General features: G+C 42.8%; 1 protein-coding gene across 3 annotated transcripts in view; it reads left to right on the plus strand.

The window, feature by feature from the left end:
* Positions 1-20688, plus strand: part of utp15 (UTP15 small subunit processome component) — a 27194-nt gene extending 6506 nt beyond the window's left edge. For all 3 annotated transcript variants that reach the window (XM_078396607.1, XM_078396608.1, XM_078396609.1), the window contains exons 4-13: positions 55-239; positions 3438-3616; positions 3912-4037; positions 6018-6153; positions 6977-7061; positions 9996-10157; positions 11057-11158; positions 11869-12002; positions 15244-15302; positions 17209-20688. In XM_078396607.1, the coding sequence (XP_078252733.1) occupies positions 55-239; positions 3438-3616; positions 3912-4037; positions 6018-6153; positions 6977-7061; positions 9996-10157; positions 11057-11158; positions 11869-12002; positions 15244-15302; positions 17209-17441 (1401 nt within the window). In that variant the 3' untranslated portion in view covers positions 17442-20688. The remainder of the gene's footprint in view (positions 1-54; positions 240-3437; positions 3617-3911; positions 4038-6017; positions 6154-6976; positions 7062-9995; positions 10158-11056; positions 11159-11868; positions 12003-15243; positions 15303-17208) is intronic.
* The last annotated feature ends 677 nt before the right edge of the window (positions 20689-21365 follow it).

The raw sequence follows: 21365 nt of genomic DNA on the forward strand, positions 1-21365 counted from the left end.
AGTTGTATCGTGATGGAATTTTAATTTAATGCAACTTAACATCTGTTTGTCTAGATCCACATATATGGTCGATATTCTCAAGAGCCCATAAAAACATTCTCCCGATTTAATGACACAGCATACTGTGGCACGTACAGAGATGATGGAAAGCTGCTTGTTGCAGGCTGTGAGGATGGTGTTATTCGCCTTTTTGACGTTGATGGGCGTGTAGCACTCCGACAGTACAGTGGACATACAAAGTAAGTTGTTTCCTAACATCAGAACCTCCGGAACGGATAACATGTTTGGCCAAGAACAGTTTACAATAATTATTTGTGGATAATCATTCTTCCTAACAATTTCTTAAGGCATTATTTTGAAAATAGTCTCATTTTGGAGGAATGTTGATGAGCAATATTTTAACTAGTGGACAGAGTACTCTTTTATGCACAATGGCGGTTTGTTTCTAACCTGTCTTGGTGATGATTTGTTTTACTCCTTTTTAATACAAACTTCGCTTGGGAGTTACTTGTATGACCAGCAAGAAATTGAACCACCATGAGCTTTGAAGACATCAGGGTCAAGAGATTAGCTGAAATTGTTGAAACAATTATAGAAATATCAAAAATTCAATTTTGAGAAGAGTTCTTAACCTGTCGATATTGCACGGTCGGCCTGGCCAAGCGGCCGTTGGTGTCCTCCACCACTGCTCTTCCTCTGTGTGCGGTCCACGTTCTTGGCCTCATGGAGCAGCACCTGCTCCAGCCGAGGACCAGGCTGATTTTCAATCAAGTCCTTGGTTCTTTTTGCTTCAACTCGCATAAGGCCGCTTGCCAAACTTTTCCCAACTGGGCAATGATTCTCCAGTTTAACTTTAGCTGCAGCTTAATCAGGGAAAGAGAAGCCAAAGAAGATGATTTGACCGGTTGTATCTGACCGGTTGTATCTGACTATTGATAAACGACTATTGACTGTGCTGGCCCCTTGTTAGGAAAATTCAAAATTAACTGTGGCTTTCTCCTCGCTTTTTTATCTGCTTCAAATATTAATACAAAATCACAATATAGTAGGCTGAAAATTATATATTACTCCACAACTTACAACATAAGAAAGAAAACATTCTTGTCCATTCAGTGAGATCATGGCCGATTCTATTCCTGGTAATTTTCTTGCCTGATTCCCATCTCCTAAATTTTATGATATTGATGTTCCCAAAAAAATATTGAAATTAGCGACTTATACTTTCATATACAATACAATACAATACAATATATCTTTATTGTCATTGTACCCAGGGGTACAACGAGATTGGGAATAAGCCTCCAGGTTATCCTTTTTTTTTCCATCTATTATTTTGAGTTCCCATTTCCAGCAGAAATTGAAAACAGGTTAAAATAAGTATTTTATATCCCTTTGATAAAGTAAAACAATTTTTTAATAAGTATTGAAGAAATGTGAGCGGAAGATGATATGTATATAGGGCATATCTGATCTTTTTGGATAGCATGTAAAATAAAACTTTTACTGTACCTCGATACATGTGTGAATAATAGCCCACCTACCTAACGTGTTGCACTTAAAAGTTAGAATATAAACATAGCACAAAAAGTAAGGAAATTTGTGTTTGGTAGATTATTTCTTTGTTGTAACAATGCTTCTTGGCAATAAATCTTATACCGTTGGAAAGCCTGTTTATTTCCCTTTTAAATGGTGCCACATTTGTAAGGAACATGCATTTGTGGGATGAGCAGCAGAGCTGAGTATATGGGTTGGGCCCATGAAAAATTTGCCAAATCTTCTCTGCCAATGCCAAACATTCTGCTGTTGCTATTGACTCTTGTTTTGAGCTTCTGGTACCCCCAGGTGCTGACAATCAGGTGCCTGATTGGCACCTGATTGGCAGCATCTGTGAGCATGGGCCCTGCTACAGTGGTCAGTAGGTGTCTGCTCCAACAATCGGCATGCCACGTTTGACTGATCTGGATAGGGCCCGTGTGATAGGGCAACTTCAAGCTGGTGTTCCGCAAAACCAAGTTGCGGCATTATTTGGAGTGAGCCCTAGTACCATCTCCAAAGTGAAGGCCAAGTTCCATATAACGGGGGATGTCAGACACAGGCCGCGAAGTGGGCGTCCCAAGAAGACGACACCCGAAGAAAACCATTTCCTCACCCTGTCAGCACTTAGGAACCGTAGGCTGTCTTCTACAGATTTGCAGTCAAGGTTTGCAGGACGATATGGCCGACGGCTCTCTGCCCAGACAATTCGGAACAGACTGCACGCAGCCGATCTCCGGTCTCATAGGGCTGCCAGGAGGCCTGCCCTTCACCATCAGGCCCGTTTGCGCTGGTGTCGGCAACACGTGCACTGGAACCTGAACATGTGGAGGAATGTTATGTTCAGCGATGAGTCCAGATTCTGCCTACGGCAGTTGGATTATAGGGTCAAAGTGTGGAGAAGATGCGGAGAACGCTATGCTGATTGCGGCACCGATAGAGTAACATCTTTTGGTGGAGGCAGTGTGATGGTGTGGGGCGGCATCTCCCTCACTGGAAAAACGAGGCTTGTCATCATTGGAGGCAATCTCAATGCAGAGAGATATCGAGATGAGATTCTGCAACCAGTGGCAATCCCATATCTCCACAGTCTGGGACCGAACTCTATCCTCCAAGATGACAATGCTCACCCCCACAGAGCAGGGTTTCTCAGAGACTACCTCCAGAATTTGGGAGTGGAGAGGATGGAATGGCCTGCCAGCAGTCCTGACCTCAACCCCATTGAACACTTGTGGGATCAGCTTGGGCGTGCTGTTCGTGCCAGAGTGACCAACACAACCACGTTGGCTGACTTGCGACAAATGCTGGTTGAAGAATGGGATGCCATCCCACAACAGTGTGTGACCAGGCTGGTGACCAGCATGAGGAGGAGGTGCCAGGCTGTTGTGGCTGTGTATGGTTCTTCCACACGCTACTGAGGCTCCTGTTTATTAAATGAATAAATTGTTAGATTGCCAATATGTCTTGTTTCTTCAGACTTCAATCATCCAATCCACCAAACAACACCGAACAAGAGTCAATGGCAGAATAAGCTGTTTGGCATTGGCAGAGAAGATTTGGCAGATTTTTCATGGGCGCAACCCACATACTCAGCTCTGCTGCTCATCCCACAAATGCATGTTCCTTACAAATGTGGCACCATTTAAAAGGGAAATAAATAGGCTTTCCAACGGTATAAGATTTATTGCCAAGAAGCATTGTTACAACAAAGAAATAATCTACCAAACACAAATTTCCTTACTTTTTGTGCTATGTTTATGTTTTAAAAATAATCAGAAGGCATAAAAGACAATAGACAATAGGTGCAGGAGTAGGCCATTCAGCCCTTCGAGCCAGCACCGCCATTCAATGCGATCATGGCTGATCACTCAAGATAAATTGAGTCTAGATTTTCTTTTCACCAGAGCGGTTCAAGTCACTGCATTCACATCTGACAAATACCGCTTGATGTCTGGATCAGATGATTACACAGTCCGGCTTTGGGACATTCCAACTGCAACAAATCTCTGCACCTTTGCAGAACACACCGATTATGTACGATGTGGTTGCACCAGCAATTTGAATGCTGATGTCTTTGTAACAGGTATGTATTGATAACTAATTGGATATCACAGCCAAATATTAGTTCTGAAATAGTTAACGTGTTATACTCTTTGGCTGTGTGGACAATCCAGACCCTCTTTCAGTGCGTGGCTGTTTGTAAATGAAATGCAGTTTGATATTTATAATTTCAGTTGTCTTCTGATGGTTGATTTAATTATGCGGAAATAAAATATAAAATCACATGGTTTGGCAAGCACAATTCAATACCTTGTACCTACTTGGTACTAGGTTTTCCTTTTGCTGAATCAAATGTTGGTTATTTTTCCTTTTTACAGGTTCATATGATCACACAGTGAAGGTATTTGATGCCCGAATGGATCAAAGCGTGATGACTTTGGAACACGGGCAACCAGTAGAGAGTGTGTTGCTTTTTCCATCAGGTGGACTTCTTGTATCAGCAGGTAAATATACTTTGATCGTTTGGAAATTGTGTTCTAGATTATTGGAGTGTGTAATTAGCTGTGTTGTCAAAGTGAAAGAATCAATTGAACCAACTAGAGTCCCGCAGAGCCCTGCCATTCACCTGATTAGACTTCCCAAAATACAACACCTCGCTCTTATCTGTATTAAACATCACTAATCTTTCCTTAGGTCACATGCCCAATCAATCAAGATCCTGCTGCAATTTTGACAACCATCTTCGCTACCTGGAGCTCAATGCTCTCAAGGCAGTGGAACTAATTGTAGACTTTCGAAGAGATCCCCCTCCCCTCTCCCCACTCACCATCAACAACACCATAGTCACATCTGTGGAGTCATTTAAGTTCCTTGGAACCATCATTTCCAGGGACCTTAAATGGGGGGCCACCATCGACTCCACAGTCAAAAAGGCCCAACAAAGGATGTACTTCCTGCGGCAACTGAAGAAACACAATCTGCCACAGGCAATGATGGTCCAATTCTATACTGCTATCATTGAGTCCGTCCTCACCTTCTCCATCATGGTCTGGTTTGGATCAGCCACTAAGCACGACATCCGGAGGCAGAAACGGATCGTTCGCACAGCTGCGAAGGTTGTTGGCTGCAACTTTCCCCCCATTGACGAACTGTAGACTGCAAGGGCCAGGAAGCGAGCGGGTAAGATCATCTCTGACCCCTCTCACCCTGGCCACAAACTCTTCGAAGCACTTCCCTCTGGAAGGCGACTCCGGACTGTCAAAGTAGCCACAGCCAGACATGAAAACAGCTTTATTATAAGAAAATAACTGCAGATGCTGGTACAAATCGATTTATTCACAAAATGCTGGAGTAACTCAGCAGGTCAGGCAGCATCTCGGGAGAGAAGGAATGGGTGACGTTTCGGGTCATAGTTCCACTCAATAACCAAAGTCTGTAGTCTCTTTTTTGCTCTGGTTTATTTTCACCCACATGTTTAGACCGTAATGTTGTATCCTTATTGTTTTGATGTGGTTATGCTTTATTCTTAATTGTTAACTGTATGTTTGTGTTGTCATTTGTGAGTGGAGCACCAAGGCACATTCCTTGTATATGCATACTTGGCCAATAAACTTATTCATTCATTCATTCATTCATTCATCTACAATACCACCAACTTTAGTGTCACCTGCAAATTTACTTATGTCTTCTACATTCTCATCCAAATCATTGATATAGACGACACGCAGCAATGGGCCCAGCACCGAACCCCGAGGTACACCACTACTCACAGACCTCCAATCCCAAAAACAACCTTCCACTATCACCCTCTGCTTCCTTCAATGAAGCCAATTTTCTATCCATTGAAGCAGCCAATTGGTTTGCTTTGTATTGGCTGTTCATGTCTTCCCTCTCATGGTCGTGTATTGGCAATGGATCAGCTTATTTCCCAGATTTGCCTCAAGGTGAAATGTAACCTCCACAAAGTATCCAGAGGCCATGACATTATCACAAACTTGAAGGATACAAAATGGCACTGGAAACGTGGTAACTCTTGTATACTTTCACAGTGTAATCTACTATTCTTAACCTCTTGTTCTTGGGTATGCATTGTAAGATTTTACTGAATTGTATACAAAAAAATAATTTTATTGTACATGTGACAATCAAGTACCATTGAACTATTATGTACAAATTTCGACATGGCAGTTGGGAAATTTATGTTCAAGTGATGAATTAATGGGGAATGATGAAATGGCTGGTATCAAAATGCTGACCAGTGAAGGACCATTGTTGTTAAAATCTGATTCTTCAGATTGTCCTTCAAGGGAGGAAATCCAAAATCTGAACTAGCCAGTGTGCGACCCCAGGTGAGCAAAATGGTTGGCCTTTGATTGCCATTTTAGGTCATTGCCAATGAAGGCCATATCTTGTGAATGAATGGAAACAACAATCTATTTTGATTATGTAGTTTATTCTGATTGAATGTTCTTGCCTTTATAAAGGTGGTCGATTTGTAAAAGTCTGGGACATGTTAAAAGGAGGTCAGTTGTTGGCTTCATTACGAAACCACCACAAGACTGTCACGTGCCTGTGTTTAAGCAGTTCAGGGCAGAGGCTGCTGTCGGGTTCTCTTGATAGGTAAGAAATTCTTCTGATTTATACAGTTGAAATTGAACCACCAATTGTGCTTAGTCTTTTAAAAATATATATTTATATGCTGATAGATGATTGGAATATTGCTATTTAAAAAAAAATAAATAGATCATGTCACATGATTTTATGAAACAGGTTTTGCTGAGGTAAATGTTCCAGGAGTTAGTAATTGGTCTCCAAACAGTGAGGGGAAGCAGCTATCTATCTTTGATATGCAATGCCATTGCCATCAACAAGTTTGTGGTAAGTGGTGCAGTGGCAGAGTTACAGCACTAAAGACCCGGGTTCGATCCTGACTATGGGTGCTTGTCTGCATGGAGTTTGTACATTCTCCCCGTGTCTGCGTGGGTTTTCTCCGGGATCACATGTTTTCTCCCTCACTCCAAAGATGTACAGGTTTATTGGCTTGGCATAATTGTAAATTGTTCCTAGTGCATGTAGGATAGTGTTAGGGTGCGGGGATCGCTGGTCGGCGTGCTCAGTGGGCAAAGGGCCTGCTTCCTGTCCTATGATATCTCTTAAAGTGGAGTAGAAGTTTCTAGAAAGTAGTAGAAGAAAATAAAATCTGAGAAAATCATTCATTTGGCACTGCAGATAGTTTTATGTGTTAATATAAACATAATGTCTAAATTTCAAGCTTCTCTACAATGAAAATTTGATGATGTTCTAACTTTTGGCATTTAAAATCATCATGTACACTTTGAATCTGTGTTGCTACACTAATGTCTTTGTCAATGGTCTTGGATATCAAGACCTAAGAAATGTTGCTTTTTCTGTACATGCACTTACAATATATTTGAACTTTCAGGCATGTCAAAATATACAGTACATCCACCTACAAAGTAGTGCACAACATTAATTATGCAGCATCCATTCTGAGCTTAGCTTTAGCAGTAAGTATATGATTTTGTTGTGCTGTGACTTCTTTTTTATTTTTACATATTCAGAATCGTTTAAAGCTTTTTCGTAAAACATTTGAATATGGTAGAAATTGAATATGGTATATGGTATAAATATATGGAATAAATATGGTATATTTGAAAATGGTATGAAATATAACTATTTATATTAGTGTATGCTGCACTAATCATAGAACGAAGAGTAGAACAGCACACGAACAGACCCTTTTCAGCCCACCCGGTCTGTGCTGACCATGATACCGTTCCAACTAATTCCATCTGCCTATTCATATCTGTCTAAATGCCTTTTAGGAATTCCTACATTATCAGCTTTTACCACTTCCCTTTGCAGCATGTTCCAGGCACCGATTACTCTCTTTCTTAAAAAAAGATTTGCCTTGTACATCATGTTTAAACTTTCATTTAAATTCGCCTTGCACATCTGATTGAAATATCCTCCTGCTTGCCTTAAAGCTCTGCCCACTGGTATTGAACATTTCTACCCTGGAAAAAAAGACTATCTATGCTATCTATGCCTCGTAATTTTAAATACCTCAATCAGGTAATTCCTCATAGAAGTATATAAAATTACGAGAGGCATAGGTAGTGAAGATAGAGTCTAGATAGCATAGATAGAGGGTGGCTCCACTTGCAGTGGCTGCCACGTCAATAGTCAATAGTCAATAGTCAATAGTCGTTTATTTGTTACACACACATAAATGTGTAGTAAAATGAAACATTACCCGCAGTTGAACAATAAGACCAATAAGATTAATCAATAAAAATGCAATAACACATACAATCACAACTAACACCAAACAAAAAGAAACATCCATCACAGTGAGTCTCCTCCAGTCCCTCCTCACTGTGATGGAAGGCCAGAATGTCTTTTTCTCTTCCCTGCCGTCTTGTCCCGCGGTCAGGCTGTTGGAGTTGCCACGTCGGGGCGGTCGGGGCTCCCGATATTGAAGCCCCCGCTGGGCGATGAAAAAAAATCCCGCGGCCTATTTCAGGCCGCGCCGGATGGTGAAAGGTCCGTGGCGGGCAGACCCAAGCCCCGCGATTCGGGGCGGGCGGACACGTTGCCTCTGCCGCTGCCGGAGCTCCCGATGTCGGCCCCCACCCAGGGGCCTGCGGGCTTCCGACGTCCACGCGGCCCGCGCCGGAGCCTCCGGAGACGAGTCGCAGCCGTTCCCGCAGCATTCGCAGGCAGCCAGCGCCGCAGGTGGTGAGTCCGGACCGCGGGCTCTGCGAACCAGAGCCCCAGGTGGTCCCAGGTGCATGGCCGGTGGTAGGCCGCAACGGGAACGGAGACACGATACAGAACAAAGGTCGCGTCTCCGTTCTGGAGAGAGAATGTTACAGTTACAGTTCCCGTTCCCTCCCACCCTCCCCCCAAAACATAACATACATATACATCATATTAACACTACAATTGAGACAAAAACAACAAAAAACACAAAAGACAGACGGACTGCAGGCAAGCCGCAGCTGCGACGGCAGCGCTGGCTCCTCCCTGTCTGTCTGTCTGCCCTTTCTTTTTGTTATTTTTAGTATTAGTTAAAAAGTATGGTTTAGTGTTCCTTGGTTTGTTTTATGGGGGGGGGACTTTTTTTCAATCTCTTACCTTGACGGAAATGTAACTTTTTCCCGTATCGTATCTCCGTCTCCACTGCGTCCTAACATCGTGGAGTTGGTGGCCTGTGGCCTTTCCTAGAGACCGACGGGCGCTCCAAGCCGCGGGAGTCTGCGGGACTTTAACATTGCGGAGCTTGCGATCCCTTTGCCGGGGATCAAAGCTCCAACCGCGGACCCTGTGGACTTTAACATCGTGAAGCCCGCGGTCTCTGGATAGAAGAGGCCGACTCTGGAGCTCCATGCTGCGGAGAGAGTTTCAGCCGCCCCGACGCGGGAGTTCGATTGTCGGCTGCGGGGCGGTTGAAACTCTCGGTTGATCGCCCCGACTGCGGATGGTTTGACTGCCCCGACCGTGGGAGAACAAAGAGGAAGTAGATTAGACAATAGACAATAGGTGCAGGAGTATGCCATTCAGCCCTTCGAGCCAGCACCGCCATTCAATGCGATCATGGCTGATCACTCTCAATCAGTACCCCGTTCCTGCCTTCTCCCCATACCCCCTCACTCCGCTATCCTTAAGAGCTCTATCCAGCTCTCTCTTGAAAGCATCCAACGAACTGGCCTCCACTGCCTTCTGAGGCAGAGAATTCCACACCTTCACCACCCTCTGACTGAAAAAGTTCTTCCTCATCTCCGTTCTAAATGGCCTACCCCTTATTCTTAAACTGTGGCCCCTTGTTCTGGACTCCCCCAACATTGGGAACATGTTATCTGCCTCTAATGTGTCCAATCCCCTAATTATCTTATACGTTTCAATAAGATCCCCCCTCATCCTTGAACTTTATTGCTTTCCATCACAGTGAGGAATGCAGAATCCACTGTGATGGATGATTATGTTAACTTTTATGTGGTTGTGTGTCTTGTTGCTTTTCACTTAGTATGGCTGTATGGTAACTCAAATTTCACTGTACCTTAATTGGTATATGTGACAATAAACTGACCTTGAAACCTTGATGAAAGAAGGCGAGCAAACCTTAGGCCTCCTTTACCACCCTATCCACATTTGTTGGCTTTTTCAGGGAGCGATGGACTTGCACCCAAAGATCCCTCTGAAACATCAATGCTCCTAACGATCCAGCCATTCACTGTGTATTTCTTGCAATTAACCTCCCAAAATGCATGCATGAGTATTTTAAGTCATATTTGCTGCTTGGTAATCTGTAGTAACAGCTCCAGAATTTTTCTGACTTGCTCTACAAAGCCTGGCAATATTTTCTGTGTACTGAAATGCCTACAATAAACAAAAATCGTGGCTCAGCTTTTCACAATTTATTTTTAATTTTGTTTTAGCCTGAAAATGAAGCCATTGTTGTAGGAATGACTAACAGTGTCCTAAATATTAGACATCGGAAACGGCATGAAAAGAAGAATGAGGTCGGTGAGGTTACAAAAAAGAGAAAGAGACCATCTTACAGACATTTCATTAAAGGAAAAGACTACATGCCAAAAAAGGTGAGGTTTTTGCAACAAAAAGCTGTCATTATTTAATCTTTAGAGATGTCAAATAATGTATTTCAATTACTAATCTACATTGGGTGTTCCACACAGAATTATGTGATGTAAATCATATTTATTGGTCAAGGTGATGTGATGTGACCTGTTACAAAGGCTGACAGTCTGAACAAAATCTTTTCAAGAGATGTTCGATCGAATGGACTTAAGAAACATTTAATTAACACTCCTCTCAATCAGTGTCATTTAGATGTTAATTTGTCTAATTGTCATTATCACCACATACTTATGCTATCCCTTATTTTTGGTTACCAGCTTTCAAATTCCAGTCATCCTTATTCTACTTTATCTGTGTGTTTAGTTTGAATATTAGTGTATGCATTTAGTTTAGAGATACAGCATGGAAACAGGCCCTTCTGTCCACCGATTCCGTGCCGCCCAGCGATCCCCATACACTAACACTATCCTACACACACTAGGGACAATTTATAATTTTACCAAGCCAATTAACCTATAAACCTGTACATCTTTGGAGTGTGGGAGGAAACCAGAGATTCTGGAGAAACCCCACGCAGGTTACGGGGAGAACGTACAAGCTCGGTACAGACAGCACCCATAGTCAGGATCGAACCCGGGTCTCTGACGCTGTAAGGCAGTAGCTCTACCGCTGTGCCACCCATATCCATGTTGAACAACAATCTGGAGAACATTTTTGGATACTATTTAAGTATGCTATTATAATGTTATAGTGGTTTTTTAATGTAAAAAAATATATATATATTTCATTCTGAAAATACAAACTCATATTTTGAAGAATATTTGTTTTTAAAGAATGAATTGTTATATTTTTAACAATATCCTGTAACAAATTTGCATGTGCTTTTTTTCCTGCATTCAAGGTTGATTTTCTGGTCAGTAAGCCAGTTCGACAACATCTAAAGAAATATGATAAGCTGTTGAAAAGTTTTGAAGTGTCACGTGCACTAGATGCTGTATTGCAGGTAAAAATATATCATGATTTTTCAATGCATGCAGAGAAAATTGTCCTTGAAATGGTTATGCCAAACATTAACTGTTAAATCGTTTAAGAAACAGACTGGTACATGGATAGGACAAGTTTGGAGGGATATGGGCCAAACGCAGGCAGGTGGGACTAGTGTAGCTGGGACATGTTGGCCAGTGTGGGCAAGTTGGGCCGAAGGGCCTGTTTCCACACTGTATCACTATGACTATTATGGTACTATAAATAGACACAAAAAGCTGGAGTAACTCAGCGGGTCAGACAGCATTTCTGGAGAAAGGGAATAGGTGAAGTTTCGGGTCGAGACCCTTCAGACAGAGTCAGGGGAAAGGGAAACAAGAGATATAGACGGTCATATAGAGAGATATAGAACAAATTAATAAAATATATGCAAAAAGAGTACCTATGATAAAGGAGACAGGCCATTGTCAGCTGTAGTCTAGGCGAAAACGAGTTACAGACAATGAAACTCAACAAGCCAACTTTGTGGCTTGCCTGATCTTTGTGGTTCACTATTCATTGGGCAAAAAGATGACAATTGAGAGCAGACAAACTATTTAATACAATTCATAATCAACAAATAGTAATATTAAAGATAGACAACCAGTTTCTCATTTTAGTAAATGATGGTGTGAGCTTAATTTAAGGTAAAAAAAATCTCCACTATTCTGATTTTATTTTATTTTGCAGACAAATATCAGGGTGAAGAACCCAGAAGTTACCATTGCTGTTATGCAAGAACTCAACCGTAGAGGGACACTTCAAAATGCACTTGCAGGACGAGATGAAAAACAGCTTGCTGTCATACTTAACTTTCTTAACAGGTAAATAATCATTGAAAGTGCTATTCGTGGAATAACAGCAACTTTTCCCAGCTGCCTGATATTCAGCCATTGCCACTGGAGAGGAAGTCCACTAAATAGACCCAGTAGACCCTGGACTTGGTGCATAATGTCCTATATGTAACTCTGCTCTGCAGTGGAACTTGATCTTGCTGAAGAGACACAAAAAGTTGGAGTAACTCAGCGGGACAGGCAGCATCTCTGGAGAGAAGGAATGGGTGACGTTTTGGGTCGAGACCCTTCTTTAGACTTGATCCTGCTGAGATTCCCCAGCAATATGCCAGGAAATTTTCTTTCAGTCTGACATCACGTCACACCTGATACAGGGTCAGAGTTAATTTTGCAATTGAAGAATGGAGAGTAATGAAGGCAAATATAATTTTATTTCAATGTTTTAGTAAGGTTTATTTTAATATCCTTAACATTTTAATGTCAATTTTAACATTTTTTAAAATCTCTGATATTCAGACACTTTTAAAATAAATATTAAATTGCATCACAAATTTGACATGACAAAGCTCTAACACTCGCCTTGCCTTCTGTTAGAGATTACAAGGCCTTGCCACTGTGCCAGCTGAGAATATTTGTCATTTGACCCTCGCCACACAACTCGTGGGTGAAAGTGATCAGTAAGACCTGCCCATTGCATCCAACAGACTTTATGGTGATTCCAATAAATGGACAGAGTTGGTGGTAAATGGCCCTCTAAGTTACCTAACTATCTCCTCAATTTGTCAGTATGACTTCTGCTTTTAGGTAAATGACTTATGTTGGTTATTCATGATATTTAGACAAAATTCACAATATAACAGAAGACGTGATTTTAGAACACATGTTTTAAAAACTCAGAAGATGCAGATGCTGGTTTATAACGAAGACAGACATAAAGTGCTGGAGTAAGTCAGCAGGTCAGGCAGCATGTCAGGAGTAAAAGGATGGGTGGCGTTACGGGTCGAGACCCTTCTTCAGATTAAAATGCATGAGTACAATCAAGCCACTCACACATACAACTGGTAGTGCAAAGAGAAATATATTAGTGCAGAATGTAGCATTATAGTGTTACAACTACAGAGAAAGTGCCGATTTAAAAAAAAAAAAAGTGCAAGGCCACATTGAGGTAGATAGGGCATCAGGCCGCACACCCATAGGTTATGGCAGACCCATTCATTAATCTGATAATAGCAGGGAAGAAGCTGACCTTGAACCTGGTGGTACATGCTTTCAAGCTTTCATATCTTCTGCCCAATGTAAAAGGGAAGAAAGAGGAATGACCAGGGTGTAAGTGGTCGTTGATTATTATTGCTGCTTTCCCGAGGCAGGATGGAGTGTAGATGGAATCTATGGGATGAGGCTGGTTTGTGTAATAGACTGGGCTGCCTTCACAACTTTTGATGGCACTGGGCCTATACTGGGCCTGGAGTTTAGAAGAATGAGGGGGACCTCATTGAAACATACAGAATAGTGAAAGGCTTGGATAGAGTGGATGTGAAGAGGATGTTTCCACTAGAGGGAGAGTCTAGGACTAGAGGTCATAGCCTCAGAATTAAAGGATGTTCTTTTAGGAAGTATTTGAGGAGGAATTTCTTTAGTCAGAGGGTGGTGAATCGGTGGAATTCTTTGCGGCGGAGGCTTTGGAGGCAAAGTCAGTGGATATATTTAAGGCAGAAATAGATTCTTGATTAGTACGGGTGTCAGAGATTATGGGGAGAAGGCAGGAGAATGGGGTTAGGAGGGAGAGATATATCAGCCATGATTGAATGGCGGAGATGACTTAATGGGCCAAATTATGATCTTATGAACTTTGCAATTTCTTGCAGTTTTGGGCAGAGCTGCTCCCAAACCAAGTTTATGATGCATCTCAATGGGATGCTTTTACAGTACACTAGAAAAGGGTAGACGGGTTGGGCCCAAACCTCTCCTGCATTGGTCTCGCACCCTCCCCGCCCCCACTCCCCCCTTCCATTCCCCACCTTCCCCTTCCCCCCCCCCCCCCACTCAATCCCCCCTCAACCCCCCCTTGAGGCGGCGGCTGCTCGACGGCGACTGGCATCTCATTCAACTGCAGCGGCGGCTCCACGGCAATGGCCATTGCTTTGAGCGGGAAGAAGTCCGGGCGGCAAACCAGCGCACATTGAGCGGGAAGAGCCGGCGACCAATCAGAGTGGCGGCGGCACTCCCCCCACATGGAACCCGGAACAGTGGCCAATTGGGCGTCGAGAGGGAGGTAGGAACCAATCAATCGACCCCATCTGGAGGAGAGCGGCAGGAGCCAATCAGAACGCGCTGGACCCCACGTGGGGGGGAGGTGGTAGAGCCAATCAAATGGTGATCTCAAAATGGCAACCCTCCCCCAAATGCGCACGTGCAGATACGTCGGCCATTTAACCTAAGTATTAGATCAACAGGCTCCAACAGCGCAAGTGCGGACCCGTTGGGTTCCCGTTGTGACGTCGAACATGGAGGTATCACTTCGCAGGCACGACTGACGGGCAGGGAAAGTGGAAAAAGGATTTTTAAAGTTTAAAAAGTGATTTATTAAAGTTTAAAAAGTGAATAACTTTTAAAATATCACAACCATTTGAACCGCAGGCGAATGGTGTGTAAGGTGGGCCTAAAATTGTTGTGCTATCGTGTACCGTTTTGGCTGTATTTCGGGTACGCACAATCAAACAGACAAACGGACAAGATGAAAGTTTTAGTAATATATAGATTTGTAAAAATTGACAAGAGTTGTTGAAGATATGCCGAATCTCCCTGGTCCTCTGAGGAAGTAGGGGCGTTGGTATGCTTTCATAGCCCTAGAATCAATGTTAGAAGAAGAATGGTAGTTCAGAAGCTTACTCATGGAGGTATATATATATGAGCCTAGTATGGAAAGCCACCGACCAAGAATCTGATGGTGCGATTAATGAGGATGGCAGTTCAACTGGCAAGAAATAATATGTAGTTATGATTTCAGTGTACAATGGAAAATAAGCAATCTACCTTGGAAGTGTTCCCACATTTCTGAAAGAAAGGAAGATAATCTGTACGTTGGATATATCAAAATCATAACGTCTGAAGAAGGGTTCCGACCTGAAACATCACATATCCATTTTCTCCAGAGATGCTGCCTGATCCACTGAGTTACTCCAGCATTTTTTGTCTACCAAGTTCATAATGTTTGCTCATAAATTTAGGTGGAGAATTGACATTGTTTAATGGCATGTCTTTGTATTTTTAGGAATGTTGTTGATCCAAGGTTCACAGCTGTTTTAGTAAATGTTGCAGAGATTGTTATTGGTAAGTGTCATATTTTCATTTATCTGTCATTAATATTAATAATAATAATAATGCATTACATTTATATAGCACTTTTCATATACTCAAAGACGCTTTACAGGGATTTAGAGAACATAGGGAAGTGAATAAATAGATAAATAAGTAAATAAGTAAACGAACAGAGAAAGGAGACAGAAGGTGAGGTGACCTTCAGTGGTTGAAGGCAGTACTGAACAGGTGAGACTTCAGTGATGTTTTGAATGTGGTGAGTGTGGAGGAGTCTCTGACAGTTTGGGGTAGTGAGTTCCATAGGGTGGGAGCAGCGATGGAGAAAGCCCTGTTCCCCCAGGATCTGAGTTTGGTCCGGATGTGGGGGGATAGGAGATTGGCAGCAGCAGAGCGGAGGGTGCAGGTGGGAGTGTGCCTGTGGAGGAGGTCGGTCAGGTAGGATGGGGCCAGGTTATGGAGGGCTTTGTAGGTCATGAGGAGGATTTTGTACTGGATTCTCTGGGGGATGGGGAGCCAGTGGAGTTTGTAAAGGACGGGGGTGATATGGTCACGGATCGGGGTGTGGGTGAGTAGACGGGCAGCGGAGTTTTGAATGTATTGAAGTTTACTGATGATTTTTGAGGGTGCGCCATAGAGGAGGTTGTTGCAGTAGTCCAGACGGGAGGTGATGAAGGCGTGGATGAGGGTTTCTGCAGCTGTGGAGGAGAGGGATGGACGGAGACGGGCAATGTTTTTGAGGTGGAAGAAGGCTGTCTTTGTGATGTGTTTGATGTGTTTGTCGAAGGAGAGGGTTTGATCAAAGATGATTCCAAGATTCCGGATGTGAGGGGAGGTGGATACTGGGAGACCATCAATATTGAGGATGAAGTTTTGGGTGGATTTGGTGAGCGTTTTTGGACCAATGATGATGATTTCAGATTTGTTGCAGTTGAGTTTGAGGAAATTTGATTGAAGCCAAGATTTTATTTCAGTGATGCAGTTTGTCAGTGTAGAGTGTGTGGTGGGGGAGATTGACTTGGTGGAGATGAGGAGCTGGATATCATCGGCGAAGCAGTGGAAGTTGAGACCATGACGGCGGATTAATTGACCAAGGGGGAACAGGTAGAGGATGAAGAGGAGGGGGCCAAGGACTGAGCCTTGGGGGACACCTTGGGGGAGGGGAGCGGTGGCGGATTTACAGTTGTTAATGGAGATGAACTGGTGCCTGTCAGAGAGGTAAGAGAGGTAATATTTAACGTCCCCCTTCTATCTGCTGCCCTTGGTGATACTGAAAACAGTGCCAATTTCCATGTTTGGATTGGAGCCGAGAGCTCTGTTTTCAGTGGCTTCACTACCTCTGTCTTGACGAGCTGTTTGCCCAATATCTGCTCCTGGAGGGGCTGATATTTATTTTGTTAAAATATAGTGGAGACCAAAACCAATATGTTAGGTCCCTGTCACTTGCTCTATTCCTTAGCACCAGAGTTTATTCCTCTGTAATTTGCATGTGCATTTGTGTATTAATATAGATTAAATATCGATAGTTCCTAAGTTGCAGGTATGAAAGACCTGGAAGGAGGTCAGTTGCAGTTGACATACGGGAGATTGGCTATTCGAAAATACATAACAGCCTTTTCCAAGTTCAATTTGCAACTTCAACAAAAAAGCAACTATTTTAAAATTAGAAATTATTTGAGAGACTTATTATGGGAGTGGTTCATAAGTTCTAGGAGCAGAATAAGGCCATTCGGCCCATCGAGTCTACTCCGCCATTCAATCATGGCTGGTCTACCTTTTTATCTCAACCCTATTCTCCTGCCTTTGTCCCATAACCTCTGACACCCTTACTAATCAAAAATCTGTCAATCTCTTTCTTGAAAAGATTGCTGAAGAAATTACATTTTAATATATTCAAAATGTTGATTTTGTTGCTATTTAGGCATTTACAGTTCTGTGATTGGCGAGTCATCAGTGATTGACAAGCAATTCATGAAGCTGCAAGAACTGATTGAAAGAGAGATTGATTATCAAGAGGAACTGCTGGGAGTGCTTGGAATGATGGACACACTTTTTGCTACCATGACAACCAAAAAGGAAGCAGTTGTACCCGGAAATCAGAATTGTGCCTTAATTACTAGAGCAGAACAAGCAAAGTCAATGGCAATTGCCTAAAATTGGGCCTCTATACTCTTATATGTGAGGTGGACTAGCACAATTTTATCTTGCTGTAAACACCACAGATTTGAAGGCAAACATTGGAAAATGCTCTTGTGTCGTTTACCTGCATATTTTCTGTTGTGCAAGAAGAAAGCAAAGTTATTGCTATGTTCCGTGAGTTTGACATGACATGCAGAGAAAATACAGGTACCGTGAACTTAATAGTTTAATAGAGAATATTTTTATATATGTTCTGAAGGGACAACAAATCTTTAGCAATTGTGAGTTTTGCCTTCAAAGTTTTAGAAACCAAAGTGGTGGACAAAAAGGCAATTGTGCTCTGCAGAAGTGATTATCTCGATCAAAGATTTGTATCGTGGACAATTAAGGCTTTTAACTTCATCAGGTAGCAAATTATCTGTGGTGCACTCTTGCAGCACTCTTGTTTGACTTATCATTGGAATACAGAGCCCAATTCCTACATTATTTTCTTGAAATAAATTAATACTGTCTGCTAAGAACCATTATGGAGAAGTAGCATAATTATGAGCATAATTACAAGTTAACCAATGTCATCTGACATTTATATACTTAGTGGATGAATATCTGGGAACCACGATGTTGAGATGTGAAGGCCAATAAATTTTAGGAAGTGTCCTGAGAAAGCTAATCTTTGTGAAGTGATGGGTAATCTGCAATTATCTTTACTCGCCCTGTCAAGAGAGGAGTACAATACCAACATAATAGTCTTTCCTTTTTGATATAGTCATACAGGTGGAAACAGGCCCTCTGGCTCAACTTGCCCACACCGACCAACATGTCCCATCTACACTAGTCCCACCTGCCTGCATTTGGCCCATATCTCTAAACCTGTCCTATCCATGTACCTGTCTAATTGATCCTTAAACGTTGCAATAGTCCCTGCCTCAACCACTTCCTCTGGCGGCTCATTCCATACACCTACCACCCTTTGTGTGAAAATGTTACCCCTCAGATTTCTGTTAAATCTTTTTCCCTTCTTGATTCCACTACTCTGGGCAAGAGACTCGTTGCGATTACCTGAACTATTCCTCCCATGATTTTATACAATAGACAATAGACAATAGGTGCAGGAGTAGACCATTCGGCCCTTCGAGCCAGCACCGCCATTCAATGTGATCATGGCTGATCATTCTCAATCAGTACCCCGTTCCTGCTTTCTCCCCATACCCCCTGACTCTCTTGAATGTATTCAGAGAATTGGCCTCCACTGCCCTCTGAGGCAGAGAATTCCACAGATTCACAACTCTCTGACTGAAAAAGTTTTTCCTCATCTCTATAAGATCACCCCTCATCCTCCTGTGCTTCAAGTAAGAGTCCCAGCTTGCTCAACCTCTCCCTACAGCTCAGACCCTCGAGTCCTGGCAACATCCTCATAAATCTTCTCTGATCCCTCTTCAGCTTGACATCTTTTCTGTAACATGGTGCCCAGAACTGAACGCAATACTCTAAATGTGGCCTCACTAATGTCTTCTACAACTACAACATGACCTCGCAACTTCTATACTTATATCCATTATTAACTATACCAGGAAGGTTTGACCGAGAAGATCTACCTCTCCTATTATATTCCTCATGATCAAACTGTCGTGAGTTATCTCTTGAGTTCTAAAGTCTCTTGCGAAATTTTGTCCCACACAAATTTTGTGCTGTATTTTTCATTTTCATTTATAATTGAGAAGAGTGAACCGTTGCAGTAATTATTTGTCAAAGTGATCCTATAAGGAATTTTATCTTGATGTCTCATGTTATTATGTGAAAAAGCTTTAAAGGACCCAATCTTTGAAAATATTCTGCACTGTAAAGACAATTTGAGACAAAAATGCCAAATAGGAATGTCTGACAATGTGTTAATTAGCTTGACATTAATGAACTGAAGACTATTCTTGCTTGAGTAATCAAGGATATGCCGCTGTGGATCGAACTTGTCAATCCAGCACATCACACAGATGCTCAATCGGATTGAGGTCTGGAGAATTGAGGCCAGGGCAACACTGTGAACACTTCATGGTGTTCCTCAAACCATTCCCAAACAATGTGTGCAGTGTGGCAGGGCTGCTGAAAGAGGCCACTGCCATCAGGGAATACCATTGCCATGAAGGGGTGTACCTGGTCTGCAACGATGTTTAGGTAGGTGACACGTGTCAAATTGACGTCCGCATGAATGGCCGGACCCAGGGTTTCCCAGCAGAACATTGCCCAGAGCATCACACTCCCTCCACCAGCTTGTCGTTTTCCCACAGTGCATCCTTGTGCCATCACTTCCCCAGGTAAGCGGCGCACACATACACGGCCATCCATGTGATCTAAAAGAAAACGGAACTCATTGGACCAGGCGACCTTCCACTGCTCCAGGGTCCAGTTCCGACGCTTGTGTGCCCAATGTAGGCGCTTTTGACAGTGGACAGGGGTCATCATGTGCATTACGCAGCCCCATACGCAGCAGGGTGCGATGCACTGTGTATTGTGACACATTCCTCCTGTGACCACCATTAAAATTTTCTGTGACTTGTGCCATTTCTGTCGGTTCGGACCAGATGGGATAGCCTTTGTTGCCCTCACACATCGATGAGCCTTTGGTGCCCAAAACCCTGTCGCCAGTTTGTGGTTTGTCCCTCCTCAGACCACTGTCGGTAGGTACTCACCACTGCTGACCGGGAGCATTCCGCAAGCCTTGCCGTTTCAAAGATGCTCTGACCCAGTCATCTGGCCATAACAATTTGGCCCTTGTCAAAGTCGCTCAGGTCTTTACTCCTGCCCATTTCCTGCATCCAACACATCAACTTCAAGAACTAACTGTTCACTTGCTGCCTAATATATCTCACCTCTTGACAGGTGCCATTGTAACAAGATAATCAGTGTTATTCATTTCACCTGTCACTGGTCATTATGTTTTGGCTCATTCTTTAATGCGTTGAGACGTTAATGTGCCTGCAGCTGTTCATGCAACAGAGTTTTTGCAGTTCAGCTATTAGGTGTACTGCCAGGTAATTATCAGTAACTTTGATGCTGCTAATCTCAGTGGGTGCATCATCATTTTTCTCAGATGGGGATGTTAGATTAACTCATGGCCCAGTTAATGAGATCCCGAATTTCCTATGTTGATACAAGGAATTGCAAATGCTAATTTACCGAACATGGTACAAAGTGCTGGAGTAACTCAGTGGGGGGCAGGCAGCATCTCTGGTGAACATGGATAGGTGACGTTTCGGATCTGAAGAAGAGTTCAACCCGAAACGTCACCTATCCATGTTCTCCAGAGATGCTGCCTGACCCACTGAATTACTCCAGCACTTTGTGTCCTGAACGTCCTGCAGTTGCTTTTAGATAGTTTTGAGGAGGACAGAGAAATACAAAGTGGCTCTAGTGCTGAAATTGCCCCATTACTAAGAGGAAAGGCTCAATGTTACTTGTTCTCTGCTTCACGAACAATGTGGGGAAGTTTCAAAATTAAGATAATGGTTTGCAGACAAGTGGTTTGGAGAACAATTGTCAGGCATCACATTTCCCTTCAGTGTGTTTCCAATATGTGGCAATGTTTGAACCAGTGTCCTGAACTGTGGATTTATTTTTAAATAAAAATTGCCGGTTCACAATCTTGACTCTGTATGAATTATTAGTTGAAATTCAAAAACCTGCTTGAATGCTATTTAACTGAGCGTTAATTATCCCCTGAAAATACAAACGTAATCATCTCTATATGACTAATATTGGTCAAAACACATAATGCTGGAGGAGATCAGCGAGTCAGGCAGCATCTGGGGAGGGAACGGATGGGGTATTTTGGGGTCAGGACCCGTCTGAAAGATTCCAACCCGAAATGCCGCCTGTCCATTCCCTCCCCTAATGCCGCTTGACTGGTGAGTGTTTTGTTCAGGATTCCAGCAAATGCATTCTCTT

This window comes from Rhinoraja longicauda, chromosome 3, assembly GCF_053455715.1.
Source record: "Rhinoraja longicauda isolate Sanriku21f chromosome 3, sRhiLon1.1, whole genome shotgun sequence".
Classification (NCBI taxonomy): Eukaryota; Metazoa; Chordata; class Chondrichthyes; order Rajiformes; family Arhynchobatidae; genus Rhinoraja; species Rhinoraja longicauda.